The sequence below is a fragment of the Chiroxiphia lanceolata genome, chromosome 7 (genome assembly GCF_009829145.1).
Source record: "Chiroxiphia lanceolata isolate bChiLan1 chromosome 7, bChiLan1.pri, whole genome shotgun sequence".
Lineage (NCBI taxonomy): Eukaryota > Metazoa > Chordata > Aves > Passeriformes > Pipridae > Chiroxiphia > Chiroxiphia lanceolata.
Window position 1 is genome coordinate 1,177,229 of NC_045643.1, and position 22,303 is coordinate 1,199,531.

Here is a 22,303-nt window from a genome sequence, read left to right on the forward strand (position 1 = left end):
GAATGAAACATTTCCAACTGGGGAAAACACCTCCTGCCTGAAGCTTTGCAAACACTTGTTTCAGAGAAAGGGAATCAAGAGTTTTTATGTTACAAATTATCAAACCTGCAGGAGAACTTCTGGACCAGGGGACAAAAAAGCTTCTGCTGATGTGATTTCAGGGCAAAGTGTAGCTCTGATTTTGGTGCTCTTGGTACCTTGGAGAAGATGGCCTTGGCATTGAAATATTGTTCATGAGGACATACTGTGAATGGTTGAAAACAGAAAAGACTTTTACTGTGTGATGTTTGGGGTGCATTTACTCAGATCACACGGTCTCTTCACCTCTGTATCTGGGTATCTTTTGCTGCTGTTTCATGCACTAGGTTGTGCTTTGTGAACAGACAAAGGTGGTGGTGGTACCTGGTGGATCTGATTCTGTAGTTGTTATTCTGTAATTGCTCTGAAAGCAGCCAACCATCACAAAAAATAGGCAGGTATTGGAATTTGTAATTGGAAAACCACCTGTGACCCCAGTTAAGCCGGTGATACAGCTGGGTAGGAGCCTCACTTTGGATAGCTGGGCTCTTGTCCTTGGCTGTCTTGGTGGTTCAGGGCCTGATCCAGCCCTGGGGAAGCCAGCTGGGATCTCCCCTTTGACTCCAGCTGCCTGTGAGTGGGGACCCCAAACTGCCAACATTCCTGTGGAGCTGCAGGGGGGGAAGCTCTGGGCTCTCCTGGGCCAGCACAGCTCTGGGTCTGGACATTTAGGTTGGACCTGAGGAAGAATTCCTTCTCTGAAAGGGTGGGCAGGCATTGGAAGGTGTTCAGGGAGTGGCTGGACATAGCACTCAGTGCTCCAAGGTTGGACTCCATGATCTTGGAGGTCTTCTCCAACCTCAGTGATTCTGGGGTTCTTGTCTGGTTCCTGGCACTGCAAGTGTGAAAATCGGGGGGTGCTGGTTTGGGGGGATCAGATCCTTCTCCGTGCAACTGCACGTGCATGGAAAAACAATTCTTTTGATGGAGATGGGAATGACAGGGATCCCTTGTGGAGAATACTGGGCTGAGCCTGATGAACTAAGTGGTGTGTGGAGCTGGGAGGGCACTGCAGCCAGTGCCCAGGGGTCAGCCCTGGGTGACAGGCACGGAGTCCCACCAACATTCTGTGACCACCAAACTCGGGTGTCCTTCTGCCCACTGACAGTGTTAGAAATCACACTGAATCCCGTTTGGCACTGAAAGTGTGCTGCTTCTGGGCTTTGCTATAAAAAAGCTGGTCTAAAAATAAACTGCTGTGCAGGGATGCTGGAAGCAGGGGAGCAAAGGGAGGACTTGTGCAGGGAACAGAAGGCCTGGCTGACTGCAGGGATGGGATTGCAGAGCAGCAGCGGGGCCAAGGCAGGAGAGTTCTGCTCAAGGTAATAATTCCCTGTAGTAGTAAAGAGGAGGAGGAAGTAAGGAAGCTGAGGCTGGGAGATAGACATTGAACTCTTCCGTCGGGCCGCCCCACTTCAAAGGGAACGTGCCATAAAAGCCCAAATAGCAGTTGGGTGAGGAACATGACACGTCAGATATGGAATCCTGGAGTGTAACAGCTAAGCCAGGCTGTGCAGGCCCTGTTAGAAATGGGAGTTTGGACTGCACAGACAGCACAAAAAACCCCATTCCTGTTTAATTAGGTGTTTACCTCGCTTAAAGTGGCCCCGTAGCCGAGCAAGTTGAGCGGCAGCTGCTGGAAGTGAGAACATCTCCTTGCACGAGGTTATCCCCCTCCTTGGGACGAGGATATCCAGTTATTGTACACTTGCCATTCCTCAGGCTTCCCAAGTGTCATTATGAATGACATTCCCCACATTCTTTCCTTAGCTGGAAGGAGCTGATCCAGCCGGGATGTTGGAGGCAGCTGGAAGCTGAGAGATAACCTAACAGAACCTGAGCTTTCCCTTCCCTCTCCCAAGAGTATTCCCAGTGTGGAATCTCCCAATCCAAGGAGTTTGACATGGACATCTGAGCCTCCTTGCTGCCTTTTTGCTCCAGGAAGAAAAATCTTCAGTGTCTGCATTCACTAGAGGAACATCTAAGAGGAGCAAGTTAGACTATATTTAAATAAATAAAAAAAAAGGCAGTGCATTCTTGGCAATAATTTCGACTTTTGCTGTAAACTGTCTACATTCCCTGGGGGATGAGGTCTCCTTTCGTGAAAATCTGTTCTGGATTCAGTGTGTTTGACAGTTTCTCTGTGTGAGCACCTTGAGGTTTTCGTTGTGGTGGGGTGAATGAGCACAATAATGTGTGGGAGCTTCTGAGTGCTCAGCTTGGGGGTTTAATTATCTTTTTTTTTTTTTTCTTTTAAATATCAAAAACCCCCCTTAAGGATCCTGGGGACTGATGAAGTTTGTGTTCCAGCATTGCAACACAAGGTGTTCTCTGTTTCAGACTGTAAATATTTATCTCTTGTCAAAGCAGAGCAGTTACTATTGGGAACTGATCTGGCACGCGGAAAGGTTTTCCTTGAGGAATTTGTTTCCTTTTATTTACAGTGTTATCGTATATTTAAATTCCAGGGCCTCAGCATATAGCTCTGAGGCTCCTTCTTAGCCCTGGCAAGGAAAATGGGAATTATCGCAGGCACAGAATCCGGATAAGGGAATTCTGAGCATATGCTGGAGCCAACCAACCAAGTGTGGGTGTCAAATTGAGGCAACCAGAGGCAAAGGTCCTGGGGTTTTCCTCCCAGTGCTTGTGCTTGGGATGGAAGGAGCAGGGATTGAGCACAGGTGAGCGCTGAACACAGGTGTTGGCATTTTCTAATCGCTGGGCTCTTCCCTTTTCCTGAGGTTCTTCCCTTTTCCTGAGGCTCTTCCCTTTTCCCGAGGCTCTTCTCTCCCAGCCCCTCCCCGTGTCTCCATTTAGCTCCTCAGGAGCTGCAGCCCTGGGAGTTTTCCCGAGGATCCCTTGTTAAGTTGCTCTCTGTTGTGTTCACCACAGATGTGGGGATGCTTTCCTGCCCGTGCTAATTCCTGTGGTCTTCCTGCTCCTGGAGACCTGTAACCTGCTTTAGTCCCTCTGCAGTGCTGGGCAAATCATTCCTGTTGTGTTGTGCCATCAGTGAGAGGCTTGTTCAGCCTGGAAAGGTCTGAGCTTTATTTTTTACATCTTTCCAGTTTTTGTCCACACTCATTTTTTGATGCTGGCAATTGCTTGAAGTTCTCAATGCTCTTCCCTGTGTACCGAAATCTCAGAAGAGGATCCAAGGGGGCCAGGTTGGAGGACTGGTTTTCCTCTACTAGGAAAGGTTGGAGGACTGGTTTTCCTCTACTAGGAAAGGTTGGAGGACTGGTTTTCCTCTACTAGGAAAGGTTGGAGGACTGGTTTTCCTCTACTAGGAAAGGTTGGAGGACTGGTTTTCCTCTACTAGGAAAGGTTGGAGGACTGGTTTTCCTCTATTAGGGAACAGGCTCATTGACTGGAATAAGTTGCTGAAGCTGAGTTCAGCCCTTGCCATAGCAGGGAAGAGCTTAGAAATGTGCAAAACATGTGGCTCAGACTGTACCCAGAGCTGGCCTTTGAGCTCGTGTTGCTGATTCAGAGGTGGTAGGCAGATAAAATGAAGTGAAAATAAGCAGTCCTTTCTTTGCCTCTGGTGTTTTAATGTATATATATTTATTTCACACGTCTGTACTTCCTGTAGATGAAAAGAAATCCTGTATATGTTTCAGTTTTTTCCTATTTCTGCTTGTCGGGTCTCTCCACACTCCAAGGAAAACAGATGGATGTCCAAGTAATGCCTTTATCATCTCCAGAGTTTGTCACCCCCTATCAGGCCACATCAGCTGTAGTTCCTGCTCTGGAATCTCAGGAATATCTGGTCAATGCAGCCTTTATTTTGTCCTCTCCGACATCTCGTGTGAAATGTGCTCTTGGTGGCTTTGGGGCAGCAAGGCCTTGGCTGGCTTGGGGAAGGGTTTGTAATCGGTGAGGGAGGCAGCTTTGTCAGGGTGCTTGATGGCTTCGAGTAGGGTTTTTAAGAGACAGATTAGACAGCTAACAGGTAAATGTCCAGAGTTATTCACAAACACTGGGTTAGTCAAAGTGGAGACTTTTTGAATGGAGAGCTTTGTTCAGGATTTCCTTGAATGAGAAGTAAAGCTGTGCTGGTGAAAGGGAACTGTTCTGTCTAGATCCGTGCTGGGCTTATCTCTCTTGTTTAATGTGATATATTTTAGCAGAACCAAAGTTGGTTTGACTGTTACTGGCAGGAATGGTACCTATTTGCATGTTTACTGGCTCCTGTGCTTCTGGATGTGTCAGCAGCCTCTGCTCCTTCTCACTCAATCTTATCTCCCCATTCCATTTCAGGAAAATATTCCTGCAATCTCCTTCCCCCGCCCCAGGCTTGGAGTGTGCTTTGAGGTAACAGGGGTTGTGTTTTCCTTCAGGAAGGGGCTGTGCTGTTGGCTGGAGGTGGCTGGAGGCGTTGGCTGTCAGGCCATTTTTCTTCCCTGCCATAACATAACTTATTAATCATTACGTTCATGGAATCACAGAATCATTTAGGTTGGAAAAGTTCTTTAAAATCATCGAGTCCCAACTGTTCCTCCAGCACTGCCAGTTCCACCACTAACCCGTGTCCCCAAGTGCCACATCTGCACAGCTTTAAATCCCTCCAGGGATGGGGGCCTCCACCACTGCCCAACCCTTTCCATGAAGAAATATTCCCCAGTATCCAACCTAAACCTCCCCTGCACAACTTGAGGCTCTTTCCTGCAGTCCTGTCACTGGGAGAACAGACTGACCCCTACCTCACTCCAACCCCCTTAACAAAGCACAAGATGTACCCAGATTAACACTTCCATTCAAAATATTTGTTGTTTTTGTCTTGTATTCCTTCCTGTCCATATATTTTGGAGTATTCCAAGTGGCAGGTGATACAGTGAAAGGAGATCTTGCACAGCAGAGCTTTGGTGACTAATCGCAGCTTGTCTTGAAAGCCAAGCAATTGCTCCTGGTGTGGTGGCTGAAACTGTTTGTGTGGAGTTACAGGAGGGTATTTAGGAGCATGGAAAAGTCCAAAATCCCCAAACTCAAAAGAGTGAATAAAACACTCTGAAGGTTGGGCTGTGATGTTTTAAAAATGGGGAGGGAAGGCTGAAGAGGGACAAATTCAGGTGTACATTACTTTGCTTGATTCCCACCCTGAAAGAGGAACGTGTTACGGGGAGGAATGTTCTGTCTGTGCTTGGGGGTGTTGGTGGATGAGAAGCTCCAAGTGCCCCAGCAGCCCAGAAATCCCCAAACCCCCATCTCCTGCGTGGGAGGGAGTGTGGTCAACAGGGCAGGGGGATTCTCACCACTCAGGTGAGACCCCACCTGCAGAGCTGCCTCCAGCTCGGGGGTCCGAGCACAGGAAGGACGTGGAGCTGTTGGAGGAAGCCCAGAGGAGGCCCTGGAGATGCTCCAAGAGCTGGAGCCCTGCTGCTCTGGGGCCAGGCTGGGAGAGCTGGGGATGCTCACCTGGAGAAGAGAAGGCTCCAGGGAGAGCTGAGAACCCTTTCCAGGGCCTAAAGGGGCTCCAGGAGAGCTGGAGAGGGACTGGGGACAAGGGATGGAGGGACAGGACACAGGGAATGGCTTCCCACTGCCAGAGGGCAGGGTTATTTGGATAGGGATATTGAGAAGGAATTGTTGGCTGTGAGGGTGGAAGGTTACCCAGAGAAGCTGTGGCTGCCCCTGGATCCCTGGAAGTGTCCAAGGCCAGGTTGGAGCACCCTGGGCTAGTGGAAGGTGTCCCTGCCCATGGCAGGGGGTGCAATGGGATGGGCTTTAAGGTCCCTTCCAACCTAGACCCTAAGTTAGGGCTCTAATGCTTCCTTGAGGACACTGAGTTGAAATCTTTCTTTTCAGCTGACAGACAGTATTTTAAAACATACCTTAAACCCCCCCCGGCAGGTGCTGGATCAGTCCTTGAAACATGTCCAACTTTTCGTGGCTTTACAATCCAATTTTTACTTATTTCAAAGAATAATTCCAGTGTGTCTTGCTGTGCTCACGTTATGCAAACAGACAACGTGGGCCATATAAAATGTGGTGTAAATCCTAAAGTAAATGGAGCATTTCCTTCCCACTGAGCTAAGGAACAGCTCCGATGTTGGAAGCAACACCTCGGAGGTAAACTCCCAAAAGTTTGTTGGCTCCTGTCTCTCAAGGTAACCTGCAAGTACTTCTTTGAAGGGTTTTATCCTTTTTGGCTTTGATGGTGTTATAAAAAAAGATAAATATATAAAAACGAAGCCCAAACCCCCTCAAGTCTGAGTAGTACCAGTTGTTCCTTCCTTGCTTTTCTTGCTTGTCAGCTTTTAAGGTTGAAAAATTTGCCTGAAGATTCTAGTTTTTATTAAAGGGTGATGTTGGTCATGAAAATATTAACCTTATTTAGAGGGATACAACACAAGAATTTACAGTTCAGTGGTGATTGACTTGATTTTTCTATTCTGGCCGTGGTCGTGGCTCGAAAACATGGCTTGTAATTTAAAACTAGAGCAACTGGAAGACATGGAACCCCTGTGAATGTAAAGCCATATATTTATTTCAGCTTCCCATGGGGATTGCTGCCCTTTCAGTTACTCAGATGTGGGCTGAGCAGGGTGCCCAGGACTGCCCTGTATCCCCAGGGATGATCCTGTGAGCTGCAGGGTGCTCCGTAGGGACTTGGCTGTGCTGCCTGAGAAACCTGGGCCTGAAAGCAGCATCTTTTAGCAAAGGTGCTTCTCTGGATTTTTCCAAAAGGCAAAAAAAAAAAAAAAATATCACTGCTATCAAACTTGTCAGGTATCATTTAAAGAAAAAAAATTCCAGCTGCTACTGGAAGTTTTTTACACGGCAAAAATATCTGTTCACTCAGCGTTTAGTGCTCCATCAGTCACCTGAATTCCAGAGCCTGGCTCTCAGCTCCAGGAGCTGTTCCAGGTGTGTGTCAGCATCACTTTTCGCATGCTGCTGATGGAGGAGAACAGGTTTTTCCCAACAAATGAAAACAAATGTTATTTTGCACTTTAAAGGTGAAGCTGGAGTGTTTTATCCTTCTGTTCAATGCAGTATCTTTTATACTCCTGTGTAAAATTTGGGTTTTGGTGATGCCCTGACTGAGATCCTCTGAGGGAGGGCATACCCAAGGGCACGATGCACTCAGACACTGGAAGGGGTTTTTACTGGATGTAGGAAAAGAGGCACATTAAAAGGAGAAAGGGCAGTGACCCCACAAGTTGGAGGTTGGAACAAGATGGTCTTTAAGGTCCCTTCCAACCCAAACCACTGTGAGATTCTGTGAAGTCCATTGGGACTGGGGCCTGGCTGATTGGGTTGCAGTGTTTTGGGAGCATAATTAGCATTCAGTGCCAGACAGAAGTAGCAAAATAGGCAGAAATGGAAACTTTGGATGCGATGATGGGATCCCAAAGTTTTTGTGGGTGAGGATGTGCTGTGTCCAAGGCCAAGGGTGTTCCAATGAGGGAGGTCTGCATGGCAAGCACATCCCTGTTTTTGGGGGTAGACTTGTGGGACGTGGAGGAAAGGAGAGACGGGATGTGTGTGGATGGTCACGGTCCTCAAACAAAAGAGTGTTTGAGCCACCAACTGGGACCTGGAAAAATGTAACAGATCCTGAGCTAAGGGGCTCTTCCCAGAGAGCCAGGTGGGATGGGGCTCTGTGGGCAGGGACAGGTGAGCGGGGGATCCCTCTGCCTGGAAGGGGGGTGAGCTCACCGGAGGGGACACCCAGGTGTGGAGCAGGGCTGAGACCATCCAGGGTGATCCCAGCCAGCCTCTGGAGCAGTGGGAGAATCCAAGGGGAACGTGCGTCACGCCGTGTGGATCCTGACCAACTTTAGCCCGTGCTGGCAGGGGATCTGTCACGCATGAAAATGCACAAACCTCGGTCATCCCTCTCTCTCTCTTTGTGTCACTATTTCGTAGCCAACAGCAGAGGGCTGAATGTCCACTCCAAAATGATGCAACTTGTTTGTGGTGGCCTTGAGGCGTTTTTCTTTCCCAGAGCATGACAAAGGTCAGGGCTCCCAAAGGCACTGGGGCATTAGGTGAGAACAGCAGCCCAGTTCACATGAGCACGGGGTGTTTGAGAACACGCACCGATAAGTTTCTGGTTAAAACTGGCACTGCCACGTTGTCGGTTCCAGAAGAGACCCAGGGAAATGTTTCCTGTAAGACAAAAGAACTGCACGAGTTATGTGACAGGGTTCCTTTAGTGTTCAGACTAAATTATTTTCTCTGGGTAATCAGATAGCATTCAATTTAAAAAAACCCAAACCAACAAACCAATAAAACTAGGCTGACCTTAAACAATGTTTGTTCTTTAAAAAAAAGTCAATATTCTTTTTCCAAGTTAATGAAGTAATTAACAGTGATTGATGACACATGTACTCAGCTATTTTATGCTGGGAGACCAGATGGGTTAGGCACAGCTAGTGACCAGTAATTTTGATTCTTTGTCAGAAGGAACAAAAAGTTCAGATGTGTCTTGAACAGCTCAAGTACATGAAGAGAAAAGGTTTTTTTCTCTGCCTTTGCCTACCTGAGGATCTGAAAAACAACCCCAGGTAAAGAACTGGTTCCAGTCAGGGAGGTGAGCTCCCTGGCACTGAAAATGTTGTCAGGGGGATTTTGGATGAAAAGAATACAGAAACATAGAATCACAGAAGGGTTTGAGTTGGAAGGGACCTGAAAAACCGTGCACCCCACCCCTCTGCCCTAGGCAACACTGCCCCTCACTGCATCGGGTTGCTCCAGCCTGGCCTTGAAGATACCATTTTTAGTCACTTCTCAGTCAAGTGTTTAAAAGGAGTTTTGATTTCTCTGCTGCTGAGTGAGTGTAGCCAGGGTGATCTGCAAGGAAGGAGTGAAGAAATGGGACACACTCCCAGTATTCACTTACCTTCTGTCAGGCACTGCTTTCAGCTCTGATTTGAACTCTTTCAAATGCAGAAATAGTAGGATGGAGGAAAAACATGGAATTGGGAAAGAAGAGGGCTTCAGAAAAAGCCAAGGCTCTAGATTTTTATAGGTAACTCTGCCCAATTTGTACCGACTCCCAAGGCTTCAGTAGCAGCTGGAACAGGCTCCCGAGGCAGACTTTTATCCTTTCTCCCTCCCACGCGGATCCATCTGTGAGACTGCTTGTTCTTGCTGCTCTTGCTGAGAAACTGGATGGAGCTCAGAAGCATCCTGCTCTTTCAGACCCTCTGCCAGAGTCTTGCTAGTCAAGGAGGGCTCTGTATTCCTGCAAATCTGCACAGGCCCAGGTTTTACGCACACTCACTTGCATTTCTGAATCTGCAGCTCTTCCTGCTTGACTCCAGAAGAAAAAAAATACTTCCAAGCTGTTGACCACTTTAAATTGGAGCTCCCACAGAGTGAACATGAGGTGGTATTTCCAGACTTGCCGGGGATCTTTTGTTCTAAGTCTTGGATGATGCACTGGAGGGTTTCTGAGTCCACTTCTCACCCACTTGGTTGTTCCCAAAGTGGTTTTGCTTCCGTTTGTGTTTGAGATACCTGCCGTGGTTTCCACATCAATAAAAGGAGAGATCTGCCCAGTGCTATTGCTAGTGGTGTGACACCTGGGGGAGTGTAAATCTTGTATACTCCTTAGCAAGGAGGGAGAAGGGCCACAAAACTTTTGGGGTTTCGGGTGTCTACCAGAAGATTTAAGGTTTTTGCTCTTAGGCTGTGGAGGCACCTTCAGCTTTCAGAGCAGCTCTAAGTGTTGGTCAAGGTGGTGCTCTGCAAAAGATTCTGTGGGAGGTACCATGAGGGATTTTGTCCAAGGAGCCCTTGGTTTAAAGCTCAGTGAGGAGAACTGGCAGAAGTGCTAACTGTGTTACTTCTATATTAACACTGAAATGGGTGAAGAGCGTCTTCCCTTGTGCTGACATATCAGTGTCTCCATGTTTTCAGTTTGGGCCGGTGCCTCAGTGCTTGGATTTACAGAGCTAAAGCCACCAGAGATCAGTCTGGGCAGCTGGCTTTGGAACACAACTGGAAAGAGCCTGGGAAAGGCAGCCTTACTCAAAGAATCTGTGTGCCCTGGAAACGAGGAGTGAAGTGTTCCTTGACAATGAGAAGCAAGAGGATATGACACTGCAGAATGCAATTTTTCTTGCTTATTTTTATAGGGAATTTCTGTTACATGTAATTAGATTAATTATTTCCATCTAGGTTTGCTCCCCCTGAATAGCTGTGGATTAGTTCCATGTTAATAAAGTAGCTCATAATTAGTTAATGGTGTCTTGCCATTTGTGGCTGTTGTTCATTTTGTTTTCTTTTCATGTCTGACAGTGACTTCAATGCATGTATAGCACTGCTTATATTGCACAGACTTGCTTAGCAAGCCACTGCCTGGAATAATAGCAGGATTGCTCCAAAGGAAACTACCAGGGACTGTCGAGTAAGGGATTAGAGTTCCTGGAGGGACTGCCGAAATCCAGAGGAGGTATCGGTTGGTCCTGAAGTCTCAGTGCAAACAGACTGTAATTTAACACTTGGGAAGATGTGGTTAGAGGTGAGATCTCTGCCTGAACACTTCCCACAAAGCCTGTCACGAGGTGAGGATGTTTGGTGTGAGCACGCCGGCAATGAACCTGCACAGTGCGTGTGTCCCACACTGCGGGAGTTTCAGGGAGAGGTGGAAGCACAATGTTTGTTCTACTCTATGTGAGAATCACTTGTGGTGGTGGCAGGGAAATGTCAGCATTTGCTAAACAAATGCACTGGGGTTGATTCCTTGAAGTGCTGGGTAATTAAGTGGTTTGAGCCTTTGAGTGCCTGTGCTGAGCTTTTGATCTTAAAGGTTGGTACCTCTGGTTTTGCTACTGCAGGATAAGGGCAAGGAAATAATGAGTTTAGTAAAGATGGGATGTCCTGGGAATAAGGCCTGGACTGGTCAGTCTGGATGCACTGTGACATGTACGTACCTGGCATTCTCTTGCTGGGAAGATGTTTGGAACAGCTGGATTAGGCTGGGTTTGCTTTTAATCCTTACTCACCCGGTTCTAACTGTCCTGAAGGCTTTGGGTGCTCACACTGGTGGTGCTCTGTCCCTCTTCCATGAGGATACCCCAGCACCTCGGGGATTCTTTCCCTTGCCAGTTCATCCGAGTATTTTATTGAACTTGCCGAGTGCAGGCGTGCTCACCACTGGTGTGGAAACTGTGAGGGCTCTGATGTGGGATTTCAGTGCAATGTAGGAAGTTATACGGAGTAAACTTTCCAGGATTACATCCCCTGGGAGGCGTTTCAGAGCAGGACGTGCACGTGCTGACTCTTCTCAAACGCTTTCCTGAGAGCCAGTGACTTGTCTCCTGGGTTTCCTGGCCTCCTGCAGAAGCACTTGGTGTTTGTCCTCTTGTGTTTGCCCTCTTTCCTAAGAAGTTTGTGCATTTACTTCTGGAATTCAGGAGAACTTTTGCTCTTCCCAGCCCCCCAGGTCAGAGTTTCTCGGTGCAGCAGAGGAGGAGCAGGACATGCAGAGAACACTCTTCACCTTCACACCTTTTCCAGTACCTTCCCTCCCTCCCGTGTCCACCCAACCTCTCCCCCTGCAAAAGAATGGGAAAAACTTCCAGCTCTGAAACAAACAGGAAAGCAGAACAATCAGTGATTTGTCTGCATCACTGTAATACCTTTAAGATGTAATACCATCTCTGTCTGGGCTGCAGGTTTATAATCTACTTCACCTGCACGAGGAATGGGTACCACACCTCTGGGTTTTTTTCCTTGCCCTTTTGAAACTCTTGTACTGTGTTTTGGAAGAGGAGGGGGAGTGTCTGGATTTGCACAAAATATTCATGGTTTTGGGGGAACTGGGCTGATACAGCTGCAAATTTGCTGTTCTATTTTTATTTTCTATTATTCTCTGGTATTAGAATTTCTCTTCTGGCCACAGCTGAGCATTAAGCTGATGGTGGATTTTACAGTGCTGTTATTCCCACAGTGTATTTAGAGACAGAAACACTGACTTCAGAGATTCAAACTCTTTGAGGGGATGTCTGATGATGTTTGAGGTTTTCAAATATATTTTCTGGAAGAGGTCTGAGTTGAAACTGTAGTTGAAGCCCAGCACTTCTGGGAGTGGGCAGTGCTTGTGAGAACTGGCCTCCTGGGACAGATCCAGTAAAGCTGTGTTCTGCTGGAAAACCAGGAGTTGAAGGGATGTTGTCAGTGGGTTGTGTGGATCCTCAGGACTCCTGCCACTGGTTTTGTCATCTTGCAAAGTGGTGGCTGCAGAGATATGGTCCCTGGCAAGGAGATCAGCTCAGGAGCCTGTTCCACACTGCTTCTACCCTAAGTCAAGCTTTATTGAGAGCAGAGGATGGGGCTTGGAGCAACATGGTCTAGTGGAAGGTGTCCCTGCCCAAGGCAAGAGGTGGAATGGGATGGGCTTTAAGGTCCCTTCCAAGCCAAACCAGTCTGGGATTCTAAATAAAGGTGCAGTCACAGTCCATTGTTTTCAGACAGCTCTGAGCTTCTTCCTTGTCCCTTCCTCTTTTCACACAGACATCCTATATTGGCAGTATTTTATAAACAACCCCTGTAAAACAAGGGCAGCTCTTTTTTTCTCCCCTCTGGTTAAAGTTCAGGATCTGTTGTCAAAGGAAAGATTTAATCAATAAGCTCTGACAAAGGCTCTGCCTCTCTTTAGGTCGGTCTGTGCTGCAGCCATGGGTTGTTTGCAGGCTGTGCCTTACGAGGGGGAATCCAAGGAAACATCAGGATGATGTTGGCATCTTACACAGAGCACGTGGGGTTAGACTCAATACTGTTTGCTTGCAAATGCAGCAAGGGACATAATTTGGGGGAAAAATTAATGATCTTGTTATCAGTATTTGATCAGCGGTGCCAGGTAGGAGAAGAGGTGATAGTGGTTTTTGGAAGATGATGTTTGCATGGCTTTTGGAGACCAGACCCCACAGTTCTGGAATGCTGCTGGAGGAGTTCCAGGATGTGGAAGGTATTCTAGCATCCCTTCTGCTGCTGTTTTCACAGAGCTGGCTTCCTTACCCTGCTAAAACAGCATCTTCTGCAGTGTTTCCACATCTGAGGGGTCTGAAAGGCCGAGCAGGTCTCTCCAGACTGGGACTAGACCTCAAAGCACAGCCCTGTGTGTAGTAGGAGCATGACTTACACTGTGTTTTGAGTCAGCAGGCGCTGGGGCTTGTTTAGCTGAGGTTGTCAGTGATCTGTGAGCTGGCTGCAGTGATCTGTGAGCTGGCTGCAGTGATCTGTGAGCTGGCTGCAGTGATCTGTGAGCTGGCTGCAGTGCCAGGGGTGTTGGTGGTGTGTCTGAGGGGGAGGAAGCCGGGTCATCCATAGTTTGTGGTCCTGGAGCAGCTGGGCTGACTCAGCTTGGAACAATCCTGAAATGTCACCCTTAGGCTGAGATTTTTATCTCTGCTGAAGCACCTTGGCTCAATTTAAGCTCTAGAATAATTGTAAATAAAGTTCTATCATAACTGTAATTCCTGGTTGCTGCACATCTGTACTTCTGATGAGCAGAGAGGCACATCTGGAATGGGCTGGGAAGAGGAAGGGGAATATTCATACTGTCAAAGAATCGGAATGTTAAGGGGTTGGAATGGACCTGAAAGAAAACTGGAGGACTACTGACATTTCCTAGGTCACGTGTATTTTGTCTCTTAACGGTTTCTAGATGCCTGGTGGGGAAAAAGTGCTTTTGGAAAGTGTGTGGAGGGAATAGTGTCATAGTGAGTTGTGGAGCTGTGTTGTGTGTGTGGTTTTGGGGGCCAAGCCTGGTCCTGAAGCTGGAGAAGAGGAAAGTGAGGGACCTCCTGTTTTAGGGAGGTGCTAATCAGTTTTGTGTTCGGAGCCATGTGCCTTCTCCCTATCCCTATCCACCTTATTCCTGCCCACCTGTGTTTTGGTGGTTTGTTGCCACAAGTGATGACCCAACCTGTTGGTGAATTTGCCACTGTTTTCTTCCCAGCTTCTGGAAGAAGCAGAGAGAGTCTCATGGAAGTATTTTAAGCCAATACATCCAGCCTGTGTGGTTTTTGGGAGCGTGTACTCTCAGGTGCTCCCTGGCAGAAGTAGGCTCAGATAAATAGCCTTAAGTGGTTTCTTGTGCTCCTGTTTCCGAGGTTTTTTTATTTTGAAAAATCCAGCAGGGCCCAGACTCAAATATTCTCCTGCTTGATCATTCCAGCCTTGTGTGCTACAACTGGTTCAATGAGTGTGTTTTACACCCCTGCCTGTCTCAGCCTGCCCTTGGTTCTGCTCGGCCTTTCTGCCCCAGAGTCCTGACACACGCAGATCCCTCCCCTGGATGCTCTCCCGAGCCCTTCCTGTGCTCTGTGCCTGGGGAAGGACTCCATGGGAAGGGCCAAAGCTGTCACTATGTGCCAGTGCTTGTTGTCTGCCAAGGACATCGGCGTAGCCGATCCCGGGAGGCAGCGGGATGAGCGCTGTGCTCCCATGGCAGCAGTTCCCTGTCTGCCTCCTGGAGCCTGAGGTGCCCCCAACCACCCCTATCAAACAGGGCTGCGACCCTTCTGCCCAACCCCGTTGGTTCTGAGGCTCCTCCTGAGAGGCTCCTGCTGCTCTGAGCACACCCATGCCCGTCCCATCCCGTCTGGTGGCCCTGACCCAGTCCTTGCCTGAGGAGCTCGCAGGGAATGTGCCTTTGGAATGATGCTCAGGGTGGATGGACACTCTGTTCTTCTGTGCAGGCCAGAGGTGATTGCCCTGGTCCTGGAAGGCACTGGAGCAGAAGTTGAACAAACTCTGGTTTGTTTTTCTTTTTAATCTTATTTTATTTCTCTATTTTTTAAAAATGAGATAATCTCCTTGGAAAACCCTCTGGACCGGCAGATATCCGAGGCATTGGGTTACACAGCGTTTTGCTTCTCCTGATTTAAGAAGTGTTTTCACTGAGACAGTGGCAAAGTGATGAGTTGGCGTAAGAATTGTTGCAGGTGGGGCCTGATGGTCTCTTTGGAAATGCCTCATTGGTCTGCATCGAGATCAGAGCAAGGGGTAACCAAAAATTAGGGTTTGAGGGGGAGATAAGTTGGGCCATGAGTGCTGTCTGTGTCCTGGAAAGAATCACAGAATCACAGATTGGTTGGGTTGGAAGGGATCTTAAAGTTCATCCAGTCCCACCCCTTCCCACACCTCCAACTACACCTGGTTGCTCCAAGCCCTGTCCAGCCTGGCCTTGGACACTTCCAGGGATGGGGCAGAAGTAGGAACAGGTAAACTGGTGGTGCTGTCAAATGGATTTGGTGCCACTGTTTCAGTCCAATTTCCTTGGGAAATGAATCTGCCTCTTCCCACTATTCATGTTCACATTTTCATCCTCGTGCTGTGAAAATGAGGAGGCAAATCTGGTGACACCATTGGAAATCCTTCTTGTCTACAGCTGAGATTGCTTCTGCTCTCCCAGTACCTGCTGGTCTGATTGGAAATAAATCATGGTAATGTCTTGCTAATGCCTGGTCTAAGCTGACCTGACTGTGCAACAGGATGTGCAGATTAACGGAACTGGAAGATCTTGAACATTTGGGATGGCAGAGGCTTGCAGGGATTAGAAATGACATTTAAGTGATTTTCTCTTGAATTTGACTCATAACATGAAGGCACGTTCCAGGTCCCTCAGAATGCAGGATGGAGCTTGGAGAGTGTAATACTGAGACACTTGGGCTGGAGAGAAACAGTCAATTAAAGAGGTTTTTTAATGAGGTACAGCAAGGAAGGCCTTGTGTTCAGCAGCATCTGCCGGGGCATTATTCTGCACATCAGGGAAGGAACCTTGGGAAGCCCATCCTAAGCAATGTGGTGATTAGACGTGGTTTTGGTGCCTTCTTGAAAAGGAGCACACAAATCTGGGTGTGATAGGAGCTCTTCCAAGAATAGATGGCACTACTTGGAATGCAAGGGCACAGCTAAACTCTGGCAGCTGCTCATTGTGCAAGGCAGGAGGAGTTCCCATCCCGGTGATCCCAGCGCTGCTGGAGGGCACCACTCCTTGGGATGTGCTGCTGGAGCAGTTTGGGGTGAGCAGAGTCAGCTGGATCCCTTGGGATGGGTTAAGGAGCTGGGTGCTGCCAGGGATGACCTCATCCCTGTGGTGGGCTGGGGAGCACTGGATGTAAACTGGTGATGCCTGGTCAGGGCAGGAGGAGCCTCCTCTGGGTGCTGCCTGTTCACACCTCATCCCTGTATCCAGGAGAGGTGGGAGCCTCTGTGCTGAGGGATTTTTGGGTGCAAAGAAGGGAAATAACCCTTGTTGTCACATAATGTGCACAAAGGACACGGTGAGTTTAATCTGTTTGTTGGCTGGGAGGGACCAGTGGCAGGTGTGGTAGACCAGAGCAGAATCTCTGGGAAACCCCGCCTGGAAAACAGGGATATTCGAGAATCACGGAATCCCAGACAGAGCAGAATCCCTGAGATACCCTACCTGGAAAACAGGGATGCTCAGGGATCATGGAATCCCACAGTGGTTTGGGTTGGGAGTGACCTTAAAGCCCATCCACCTTCCATAGACCACGTTGCTCCAAGCTCTGTCCAGCCTGGCCTTGGACACTTCCAGGGATGGGCAATACTGGATGTCACTTGGTGTGGTGCCAGAAAACCCCTGAAAGCCCCCAAAGCGAACGTCAGTGTGTATTTATATTTTTGGGGGGCAGGGGTACACAAGGTTGCTGACTCTGTGGGTGCTTTCCCTCTCTTCTCCCTCCTTCCCTCTAATACACAGCTTAAAAATAATTAGGAATGGTGGATTTTTTTCCCCCCCTGGGGCAGGATGAAGTTGCTGCTTAGTAATCTGCTGGAGGCTTGGGTAGAGTGGGAGTGGAATTGACTGTGTGGGTTTTTTTCCTTCCTGCTCCAAGACCACTTCTTGGCACCGAGGGATTTTTCTTTCGGCTTCTTTGGGGAACAGATGCATGAAGCACAGTTACCACTCATACATATGGCTTTTAAAATATGGAAGCTGTTGGACTGAAGTGGCTTCATATGGTGCTGTTGGAGGATGAGAATTAACACGGAAGTTTGGGTTTTTAAGACTTGAATGTTGAAAAGTTGGGTTTTGAATTGTTGGTTTTTTTTGTTTTGTTTTGTTTTTTTTTTTTTAAATAATGTTAAATGCCAGTCTGCATTTTTTCTGATTATCGATCAAAATAACATTTATAACTCTGAAAATTACTCTTTCTGCAACCTTTAAGGACTAAAATAGTATTGGAGTTTAATCTAGGGGATAAATAAATTATACAATGTGCAATTTAAATGGTTGTTAATCTTAATTTGCTAACATAGACATCTTTTTCTTTAATTGCAGGTTCCCATTTTAAAAGCCATTAGAAGATATTCTGCCACCCTCTTGGATTACTTCCCATACAACTCAGCATGTCACTGTGCCCTGGATTTTATAAGGTGGCCATGATTTAATCCCCACTTCCAATTCCTATGTATTGGTGAAGCTTTGGAGCTCTTTTGAGCTGCTCTTACTCCGTGGAACTGATCTCGAGTCCCTTCTCCCAAGGACTAGACACTACCAGCAATGAGCTCCCAAAGCCATCCAGGTAAGGGCAACACCACCTGGAATTCCAGCCACGACCCCAAAGCACACGGTATTTACTGCACCAACAGACCTTTTGTGGTGTTGAAATGATAATCCAGACCCTCTCCCTGTTCCTCCGCTTGGTTTAAAACCAAAACTTTGTGTGAAGGTGGAAAATGTTGTTGCTGTTACCAGAGTTACAAGGAAATCTTACCATTTCGGGTTTCTAATTGCTCTAAAATTTAGGTTTCTAATTGTGGCATCACTGGAAGCTGTTGGAGTTTTTCTGAGTCATTAACCAGATGTTTAATTTGTTAAATCTATGCTGATGAGCCTTCAGGATATGGAGCATACCTGTAAGGAATGGGCACGGTCCTGCTGGTGTCTTTATGGAAATTTAAGAAAACTTTTTGACTTTTAAAGTACTTTTTAATAGGAAAGAATAGCTTTGCTGGAACAGGAGTCAGTTGATCCACCTCACTGTTGTCTGGGGGATTATCCCTAACGTGTCTTGTAATTTAAGACCCGATTCATCACTACAAAATTGGGCATTTCTGTCTGTCAAGAGGATCTGTAGCTACTCAGTTACCTACTCTTGAGCTTAAAGGTGCCTCGTACATGTGTATTTAGTGAGTTTTGGGTAACTTTGTGTTAGGCAGAGCTTTGTGGACTTTGGGAGAGGAATTTTAATTATCCTTTGGCTGTGTCAGTTTATGGTACAAAAAATGGCTGCTGGGAATCAAGTAATCCAACAACAACCAGGCACGTGGAAGGACTTATTTAACTCTGCCTCCGAGAGATTACTTTGTGACTTCATTTTAATCAGGTTTGGGTTAAGAGTTAAATAAGACTGAAGTGTTAGAAGCCAGCAAACAGCTCCTAAGACTTAAGGAACTGCTTATTTGTGGGCAGATAAATCCTGCAATAAATAAGGATGCTGGAGCTCCCAAGCAGCAGTGTTAAATCTCACACTCTCCTAGCAACTGGAATGAGTTTCTAAGTCTCTGAAATGATCAGTGTTATCAAAAAAGAAAAAACAAAAATCTGGCCTCTACTTCCATTATGTATATTTTGAAACTATGAGGAGTTGGGAAACTTAAGTATACCTGGGACACCTCTTGCAAAGTGATGTTTTTCAAGAGATCTGTTCTTCAGAGAATGGATAATTGTTGGTTCAGTATTTTCCTGTCTCACTTTGGGGTGAGACTGGGGAGCTGTGGCCACCTACTCTCGTTGGGGTGGGATACCTTAAATACCTCCCTGTATTCCAAACCCAACCATGGATATTGCTTTGCTTCTTAAGGAGCAGGCCTCCAGATATGTGGGAAGTGGTGATGACCTTCCTGGTTGGGTTGTGTTGATGGAACCCTGCTGCTGATTTCTCTTGCTTTCCTTTATAATTTGTCATCTGCCCCTTTTTTGTCCTGACTCTGCTGGTTCTGCTGCTTTGGGCCAGTGTGTCTGGAACACTAAAAGGCAGTTTGAGTTTCCTTTTTCTATTAACTATGTCTGAAGTGGTCCCATCAAAACCCAGGGATGTGGCAGCTCAGCAGGATTGCTCTGGACACCCTGTGTTCCCCTGGGTGCTGGATTCTTATTTTGGGTTGAAGTTCTCCAGTTCATCATGGTGGTTTTTCCCCCCTCGCCCGGTGTTCTTAGGGCTCGTTTCTCTTTTAAGAGTCAGTTTTATAACAAGGAGCAGAAATATTTCCCAGCCCTTGCCAGAGATGACATCTGGGCTTCTTATGTCAGTTGTGATAGGGGTGTTGATTATACAGCTCGAGGTAATTATTCCTAATGATGTGCATTGTTTAAGGGATGGCTCTGGCTTAACTCGAGAGCCTATTAAACCTTGCTTCAGTGGGTACAAGCTTTCTTCTCTAATCTTCTCCAAACCCAGCACTAATGGGATGTTTTAGGAACAGTGCCATAAGGTCGTTGCAGGGTAGATGAATGAAAGTGGTTTGGGGGTTTCTTTCCTGTGCTTTTTCTTCATTGTCCTTTCACTCCTGTGAGAAGTGTTGGGCGCTGAGGGTTTCTCACGGAACAGGGTGAAGAGGTATGGAGAAAACTAAGTTGGGGGAGAAAAGTGTGACTTCTTCCCCCATCACTGCCCCTTTTGTTGTGTTCTGGAGTGAGATTTCTCAGCGAACAAGGAGCAGCTTTTGGAGAAGCCAAATACCCAGGTGGGAAAAGTTAATCCTCAAGAACTTCGATGGGTGAATCAGTCTGAGCCCTGCGCACAGAGCGAAGACCTTGAGCTCTGTTTCCTGGGCTGAAGGCTCTTTCCATGGTGTCCTTCTTGAATTTTGGGTTAAGACCAGCAGCTCTTGAGAGCTTGACTTGCCACAGAAACACATGTGTAATAGGAGAAGCTGGTGGGGTGCTGGTGTCCCTCTTGCCGCAGAGGAACAATCAGCTCCCGGCAGGTGTCGGGGAGGTTTTGGAGATTCCTGGGCAGGAATGGGAGTTGCTTTGGGTGGGAAAGGGGCTGAAACTGGAGAGTGAGGTGACAGGAGGATGGGCTTTTCCCTGTGCTGTGCAGACCCAGCCAAGACCAAGCTCGGAGGTATCACGTGCCCTTTGGCTTTTGGCAGAGGAGCCGCCGCCTCTTCCAGTGCTGGAACAAAGCTGGAAAAAAACCGCGGAAATTCTGCTACGAAAGCTCAAGTTGCTGCAAAGTATAATTAAGAAAATTAGGCTAATTAAGATAACATTTAGGATTATGACAAAGCTTGGAGGGGCAGGGGAAAGTGTGTTTAGTTTCACTCCTTAACCTGTTGGCCACGATTTAAACTTGCCTTATGTAACCTGTGGTGCTGATGGTGCTCACCTTACCCAGGCTCACTGGGCTGTGAGTATGTGGGGGGTTTTTTACAGGCTGTTTTTTTGTGCTTTGAGGTTTTTTCCTCTCTCGTTGACCTTAAATGATTCCTTGCAGTCTCCTTCTCCCTCCCCTCTTAATTTTCAGTGGCTCGAGTTTCGCACTCATTCGCTTCTTTAATCAGTAAAGATTGTTCTGCTGATACTGGTTATACATAAAGATTAGTTTTAAAAAACCAAAACACTTAAAGTTAATCACTCAACTGATTTGTATTTGTTTAAAGTTCACTTTCCTTTGTAAAAGCTGCAGATCTCCCTGTTCAATGGAGCATTTTGTGTATGAAATGTTATCTTGCAGGAATTAGCCAGTCTGAATGCAAATGCTCCATCCTTTTTTTCCGGAGCCACTCTTGCAGAGATGCAAATTTCAGCTACATTTTGCAGTGCTGAATGTTTGATAATTAGGAATATTGAAGTTTGAAGAACGTGCTTGCCTGGCTGGTAGGGGAAAAATCTGCAGGGGGATCATTAAGACTGAGAGGAGACACCGGGAAAGCTTCGTGTGATCACACAGCGCTGGGAAAACGAGTCGGGGAGTCACGTGCTGTGATTTGCTGGGCTGATAAGGACTTTTGTACAGGGTTTTATCTGCACAAAGCCACTCTCCTTTCATATTCCACGGCTCAACGAGGCATGGAAAGCCATTTCATGCAGCACACAGAAGAGCTTTCCCCCGTGAGCGTCTCCAGCGTTTTGCACCGTGCAATAAATATTTGATGGGTTCTCTTTTGAAAGATTAAGAAGTTTCTGTGGAGATGCATTTCAAAGCGGCTTTAAATGACACTGACCTACTTTCTGGCAGTAATGGGTCTGTCTGTGTAAGTTATCTGGGGGCAAGAGTGTTCTTTCAATAAACAGAAGGACTGCGGCGGTAAATTCCAGCCGTCCTTTGGCAGGTACTCGGTGGCTGTGCTCTGGAAGAACACCTGGACGTGGTGTATCATGGGATCATAGAAGGGTTTGGGTTGGAAGGGAGCTTAAAGCTCATCTCATTCCATCCCCTGCCACGGGCAGGGACACCTTCCACTAGCCCAGGTTGCTCCAAGCCCCTGGACAGCCTGGCCTTGGACACTTCCAGGGATTCCAGCTTCTCCCCACAGGTCTGGTGCTGTGGGTCATTGCTGCTGGATAATTCTAGGCTTGGGCATTCAGGCTCCTGTTTACAAGTAAGTCATTGCTATGGTGACTGCAGGTCCAGCCTTCTTCTCTCTGGTGCTTTCTTTAATTGGAAATACAAAGATTTCTCCAGACCTGTCCTCTTCCCACGTTGCCACATCTGTGCTTCCTGGGAAGCTGAAGTTTTAGGGAAAAGTTCAACTGCTTGGCAGGCCCAACAGAGGTAACAGGATGGTTGTGGATTCCCCATCCCTGGAAGTGTCCAAGGCCAGGTTGGATGGGGCTTGGAGCAACCTGGGCTAGTGGAAGGCATCCCTGCCCATGGCAGGGGGTGGCACTGGATGAGCTTTAAAGTCCTTTCCAACCCAAACCAGTCTGGGATTCTGTGAAATAAATGCTTTGCACTTGTTGATTAAAACTTCGAGGTTGGCTGTGGAGTAAACTCAGCAACAAGCTCTGGCAGAAGAGTTGCAAACCTGTGCGGGTGGGAACTGGCCATGTCTCCATCCACTTCTCTTTCTTAGACCCATGACAGGACACCTACTCCACCTGCACTCCAGTTCTTCTGTACATGGGAGCTGAGCCTGTCCTGGATTTCCTCCAGGAACAGTGTCATTTTGAGGACCTTGAAAGTTTTAAGTCTGCTCCCATGAAACCTGTGAAGTTTTCACTTTCTGGAGCATCAAATAGTTGGGACTTTCTGTACAAGGGTTTTATTGTACCCTCAAAAGA

At 47.3% G+C, this 22,303-nt stretch overlaps 1 protein-coding gene across 3 annotated transcripts in view; it reads left to right on the plus strand.

Moving 5' to 3' along the window:
- The window catches only part of HDAC4 (histone deacetylase 4), a 223,999-nt gene that overhangs the window by 8,780 nt on the left and 192,916 nt on the right, over window positions 1–22,303 (plus strand). For all 3 annotated transcript variants that reach the window (XM_032692521.1, XM_032692522.1, XM_032692524.1), the window contains exon 2: window positions 17,351–17,594. In XM_032692521.1, coding sequence (XP_032548412.1) covers window positions 17,573–17,594 — 22 coding nt within the window. In that variant the 5' untranslated portion in view covers window positions 17,351–17,572. The remainder of the gene's footprint in view (window positions 1–17,350; window positions 17,595–22,303) is intronic.